The 6,235-nt window shown below is 37.5% G+C and overlaps 1 protein-coding gene across 4 annotated transcripts in view; it reads left to right on the top strand.

The window, feature by feature from the left end:
• Positions 1–5,905, top strand: part of opn4xa (opsin 4xa) — an 11,320-nt gene extending 5,415 nt beyond the window's left edge. For 2 of the 4 annotated variants that reach the window (XM_014003719.1, XM_014003718.1), the window contains 9 exons: positions 817–952; positions 2,747–2,880; positions 3,050–3,253; positions 3,342–3,513; positions 3,588–3,749; positions 4,470–4,577; positions 4,660–4,828; positions 4,968–5,113; positions 5,517–5,905. In XM_014003719.1, the coding sequence (XP_013859173.1) occupies positions 819–952; positions 2,747–2,880; positions 3,050–3,253; positions 3,342–3,513; positions 3,588–3,749; positions 4,470–4,577; positions 4,660–4,828; positions 4,968–5,113; positions 5,517–5,574 (1,287 nt within the window). In that variant the 5' untranslated portion in view covers positions 817–818 and the 3' untranslated portion in view covers positions 5,575–5,905. Of the gene's footprint in view, positions 1–316; positions 340–816; positions 953–2,746; positions 2,881–3,049; positions 3,254–3,341; positions 3,514–3,587; positions 3,750–4,469; positions 4,578–4,659; positions 5,114–5,516 lie in introns of those variants that run through there. The other 2 variants (XM_014003720.1, XM_014003721.1) reach the window with 2 other exon arrangements.
• The last annotated feature ends 330 nt before the right edge of the window (positions 5,906–6,235 follow it).

Below are 6,235 nucleotides of genomic sequence, written 5' to 3'. Positions count from 1 at the left end.
CCTAAATGCACTGAGTTGCCGCCATGTGATTGGCTGATTAGAAATTAAGTGTTAACGAGCAGTTGGACAGGTGTACCTAATAAAGTGGCCGGTGAGTTATGTGGGGCCCAGTTCTGGCCCACACATGGTACGCTCGGTCCAGATAGCACAAAAATGAATGGCCCGTTGGTGGCCCAGATGTTGTTTGCCGGAGGTGATCCATGCATGTGCCAGCACCACATAAACAAAACACAACCGAGCCAGTTACTGTATGGCCAGACCTGGCCCACAAACGACGTGCCATGCCAGCAGTGCCAGCTTGACATCCGATTTGGCCCACACCTGTCTGCTATGTAAATGGTAAATTATCTGTACTTGTATGGCACCTTTATACCCAACCAGGATACTAAAAGTGCTTCACTCTACAATCTGTGTCCTCATTTACCCATTCACACAGCACTCTACCAGATATCTACAAAGCTAACGTACAATCATCTGGAGACTAATCAGTGACAATCATTGCTAAAGGAATGAGGGCAAGTAGATGCAGCTAAACCCAACAGAAAAAATGAGCAGGTGCAAGCAGATGGGCGGGGTTGAGAAGCAGGAGAGAAAATGGCATAGTGGAGAAACAGGGAATGCATACAAAGAAAATGACTACAAAAAAAAAAAAAAACCTGAATCTAAAAACTTTGGATGCGTATGGATGGGTAAACAGGAGCACAGATTGTATTGAATCATTTTGACTTGGAATGAAAGGCCCTATATAAATACAGTCCACCTCTATTTCAAATAAAAAACTAAAACCTTGACATCAGCCTCTGTGTGCACTTCCAGACATGGACGTTGAACATGGATCATACCGACACGTGGACGTCCCGGACCACGTTCACTACATCATCGCCTTCTTTGTCTTCGTGATCGGAGCAGTGGGGGTTATTGGAAACGCCTTGGTCATGTATGCGTTTTCATGGTAAGCAACTCTTCTCACAGCCAACTTATTTTTAAACTCCAATATGGTTAATTAGGTGAAAAACCTCTGTATTGTTTGACTTTATCAGGGGGAATTCATTCTGTCACTTCCACTGCCCTCTTTGAGATAAACTAAAACACATTAATGACAAAAAAAAATAACAACTAAGAGGAAGAAAATCACATTAACTTCTTAATTAAGACTGTAAAATCAAATGTGGGTTTATTCATAATCCAGCTTCTGTTGATGTTCTTGCATAACTGATTGGGTAAATGAAATGCGAATACAATATATTATGCTGTAATTTAATTTTAACATTTTTTGTTTTACCTTGTAAGAAATCAGAGTTTGTTCTTCCAACCACAATAATCTGTAGATTAAGCAGCATTGCTGAGCTCTTTTCCCCCTTGCTTTAAGATGAAATAAAACAAGATCCAAAGCTAAAACAGATTCATGAACTTAGCAAAATAATAATGATAAAAAATGAAAATAAAATAAAAAACAAAACAAAGAATATATATGTTTGGTAGATTATTTCTTTGTTGTAACAATGCTTCTTAACAATAAATCTTACACCGGGCCCCTATTGGAAGTACCTGGGGTACCAGAAACTGAAGGTGTCAATAGCAACAGCAAAATAAACTATTTGGCAACAACTGAGAGGATTTGGCAAAATTTTAATGTGCGCAACCCACATTTTCAGCTCAACTGCTCATCCCACAAATGCATGTTCCTTACAAATGTGGCACCATTTAAAAGGAAAATAAGTTTCATTATTTGGAGATTCATGCAAAGTGTTTACCGATAAATGCTTTCAGTTTATGTTTTTTTAGATATTTTTCTTTAAAGTTACTAAACTTTTTTTTTGAGAAACAAGGATCACACATACGACAGTGCTACTCCTAAGTGTAAAACTAAACACAGTGACGAAAGTAAAATCCTGCAGCAGACATGCTTTTTGCATTAGTCTGTGTATCTGAGGCTGCACAACCATCTCAAATGGCACAACACTCAATCACATCTCATGTCGCACTTGTTTAATCCACAAAAAAATCTATAAATATCTGTAAACATTGCTCTGAACTGTAAACTTTATAAGAAAGATATGATTTTCCCTGGAAATTAAAAAATGCTAACCAAAAAAAAAATATTAGTATTTATAGTGGTGGCATTTGGCTGTTGACTAAATTGTAATGCAAGCCACAAATAAACAAAAGTAATTAAAAAAACAAATTATTTAAAAGTTGTGCCAGTGTTTGTTCTATGAAATTCACAGAACAAACACTGGCACAACTAAAAGTTGTGCCAATGTGAACACATGACACTATAATCCATGTGATTCTTTTTACTGAACTCTACCAGGATGAAAATAACAGCATTGTTTGTATCTAACAGGTTTGGAGAAATTTGTTATCTGAAGCTGTTTTGCATCTTCAGCACAATTTTTGGATTTCAAGTTAACAATAATGACTTTTTGAAAAACTTGGCAAATCTGTACAACAATTATGTCTATTTCTTCTGACCATTCAAACTTTTTGAAAAGGGGTTCTGTAATAAATACACACACACAAAAAAAAAACATATGAACAACAATACATTGTCTATCTTACCAAAATTTTAATATTTCTCCAAACTAAGATCATTCAAAGAGCTATCTGCAACAGGTAAGATACCAAATGTTCATAATTTTTCCTCTGAACCTATCTTCAAAAGATTTGAAATATTAAAAGATTTAAACATGTTAGAGAGAAATCAGTGTGAAAACCTCTGATCTGAGATCTCCATGTGTTTCAGCAATAAGAAACTTCGAACTCCTCCCAACTTCTTCATCATGAACTTGGCTGTCAGCGACTTCCTCATGGCGATAACGCAGTCACCTGTCTTCTTTGTTAATTCTCTTTACAAAGGGTGGATTTTTGGAGAAACTGGTATTTTTTCTTCTTATATTCACTTTTAATGGATGGATTGTTTTCGATTTTATGACACACTGCATAACTTATTTCTGATGTCTGAGAAGTCAGAATATTGGAAACAGTTTAAGCTGTCAACATGATTAATGAAGTGGGTTTTTTTTTTGGTCTTGTTTGCACTTCACAGGCTGTAAAATGTACGCTTTCTGTGGGGCTTTATTTGGAATCGCCTCAATGATAAACCTTCTGGCCATCTCTATAGACCGTTACATCGTTATCACCAAACCCCTGCAGTCCCTAAGGTGGACCTCAGCGAGACGCACCTGTCTTATTATTGCTCTCGTGTGGCTGTATTCACTTGCCTGGAGCCTAGCACCACTTCTGGGGTGGAGTAAGTCACTGAACAAGTCTATATGTTCTATACTAAACAAGCATAACTTTATACTTTTTACAGATTATTTTTGCTGAACTTGTTGAAGGTTCTTATATCCCAGAGGGTCTGATGACCTCGTGTACGTGGGACTACGTGACATCCACCCCGGCTAATAAAAGCTACACTCTGATGTTGTGCTGCTTTGTTTTCTTCATCCCTCTGGGCATCATATCCTACTGTTATTTGTGGATGTTTCTGGCTATTCGTCAAGCAAACAGGTACGGCATTTTAAAGCTGTAGTTTTCAGCTTTTTCACAGTGTCGTCTTTTAATCGTCCCGCCGGTCCAAACAGAGACGTGGACCAGCTGGGCTCCCAGGTGAGGAAGTCGACCCTGATCCAGCAGCAGTCGATTAGGACCGAATGGAAGCTGGCGAAGATCGCCTTTGTGGTCATCATAGTGTTTGTGCTTTCCTGGTCACCTTATGCATGTGTCACCCTCATCGCCTGGGCTGGGTAAATATACCAGATTATTTTAGCTTCGCTCTTTATTAAACATGTTTCTGAATGGTCAGACTTTTGTAGGCTTGAAGTTTTGTTTTATTTTTATTTTATTTTATTTTTCCTTATTTAGTCAGGCAATCCCATTGAGACGTAGTCTCATTTACAAGAGAGACCTGTGACACATACAATATCAGTTACACAAAGATCATGAGCGTCAAGTTACAATTTGGGGAAAGCAGAGTTACACACAACCTAAATAAATGAGGACAATTCAAATGATGTTTTTTTTCCATTTCCTTTGTAGCGAGTAACTAGGCATTAAATTCTAAAGAAAAGAAGTAAAAGTATCATTTTTAGCTTTAAAATGTAATGAAATAAAAGTAAAAGTAGCTGCTTAAAAAACAATTGGTAAAATTACAAATCCTCAAAGAAACTACTTAAGAACTGTAATGAAGTAAATGTACTTAGTTAATATAAAGCTCTGTGCAGTGGTGTGTAAGTGGTTCACATTTAGTTATAAATCGTAGTGCTCCATGATAGGCAACATCCATGCAGAGTGTTGGTGGGGGCATTCATCACCATAGTCTAAAAGTGGTAGGAAGGTTGCAGACACAAGCAGTTTATGAGCATCTACGGAGAAGCCTGAAATATTTCTGAAAAAGTTTGGTGGATTGATCATAAGATTCATCTTGATTAATATTATTATTATTGTCAAGCATTTTGTTTTTCCAGATATGCAAGTATTCTCAATCCATACTCCAAAGCCGTACCTGCTGTGATAGCAAAGGCGTCAGCCATCTACAACCCTTTTATCTACGCTATCATTCACTCCAAGTACAGGTGTGTGGAACCAACTGTCAATTTAAGCTTTATAATGTTATATGTTTATAATGTTTGTTGAATGAGTCTAACACGTTAATAGGGACACCCTGGCAGAAAAGGTCCCTTGTCTTCACTTGCTGGCTCACCACCCCAGGAGGGACTGCTTATCCGTGTCACACAGCAAGTTCTCCATCAGGGTCTCCACACTGAGCAGGCAGTCGTCCAAAATGCAGTTTCACAGAATTTCCTCCATGTCCACAGCAGACACAGTGAGAAACCAAAGTCACGGCTCCTCTGATCCTTTTTATTTCATGAGGCTGCAGCTTTGAAACACACATCATTAAAGCACTCATGTTCAGACGGGGAATCCAAACTTGTTGATAGTGCATGTTTTACCTTTTCTAACAGGTTTGCAGCGATGTGGAGCTGGATCCCATCGATCACAACCCCTGCCTAAAGCTGAGTTGCTCTCTTGAAGCTTTAAAGGAAACAAAGAATTATCCATTACCTGAAACGACAAAGGTAAAAGGAAGTCAAATCGAGGAGCAGGAAAGGTAAGTGCTTGTTTTATTTATCCATTTTTAATCACTTGAATGCATATTCACAGTTTAGACCAGTATTTCCCAAAGTTGGGGTCGGGACCCAAAGTGGGGTCCTGAAACCTCAAAGTGGGGTCCTGAAAAGATTTTCAGAATTAATTACATTTTTGCCTTAGTTGTTACAAAGGAGTGAGGTTAGTGTATTTAAAATGGATAAATGTAGTATAAAAATATTTTTACAATGCCCATGTTTTGTTGACCTGATACAAATGTTTATCATCCAAAAATATCTGGGGGCACAGGTCTCTGCTACTGTTATTTTGTGGGTCAAAAGCTGAAAAGTTTGGGAACCAGTGGTTTAGACTACCGCCCCTGAGCAGACAATGTTAAATAAATACTTTGATATACGTCACTGCAGGTTTTCCACAAAGGGATGCGCTCGGCTTGGAGGAGGAGAATCTTGGCAGCAAAAATGAAAAGCTGGGAGATGAAAATGAGTTTAATCATGAAGAAACAAAGACACAGAAATAACAGATTTTAAAAAATGATGGCGAGTCGCCGGTTTGTATTTTGTCAGAAACCCTGGACACTATTTTAAGTGTTTATTCCACTGAGGTGGGCGAACCCAACGACAAAGCAGGCCCCCAGTCTGAGGGTTCAGAAGGGTCACAAAGCAGACAGGAGAACAACAGTCTTTTTACATCACCTGGATTTCACAACAAATAACTGTTTGACAATCTCTGCAATACGGAAGACTGTAAATGTTGAATATGTTTGTCGATATAAAATACTTTGTTATAAGTTTGACCTACAAGTTCTTTTTTGTTCAAAATACTCTGACTTTAACTTCTAGTCACATGTTTTATGTTTAGTTCATTGATCAAAAATGTTAGGGAATGCATAAAAATAAACTATTTTCAGAAACAAGTCAATTTACAATTTGACTTTTGATGGTTTAAAATAATATAAGCTAAAGCCATGAGTGAACTATATATTAGTATAAATATATAAATGTTGAAATATGTATTATAAATTTACTGAGAAAATACTAAGAAAAGTAACTTTTCATTAGAATAGGGGGTGGCTCACTTTATCAGTTTATTTTAAAACAAAATTCACTTTTTCACACAGAAGTCC

The sequence above is a fragment of the Austrofundulus limnaeus genome, unplaced genomic scaffold (genome assembly GCF_001266775.1).
Source record: "Austrofundulus limnaeus strain Quisiro unplaced genomic scaffold, Austrofundulus_limnaeus-1.0 Scaffold20, whole genome shotgun sequence".
NCBI classification, from domain to species: Eukaryota; Metazoa; Chordata; class Actinopteri; order Cyprinodontiformes; family Rivulidae; genus Austrofundulus; species Austrofundulus limnaeus.
The sequence above is the reverse complement of the archived record's forward strand: the minus strand, read 5'-3'. Positions and strand labels throughout refer to the sequence as shown.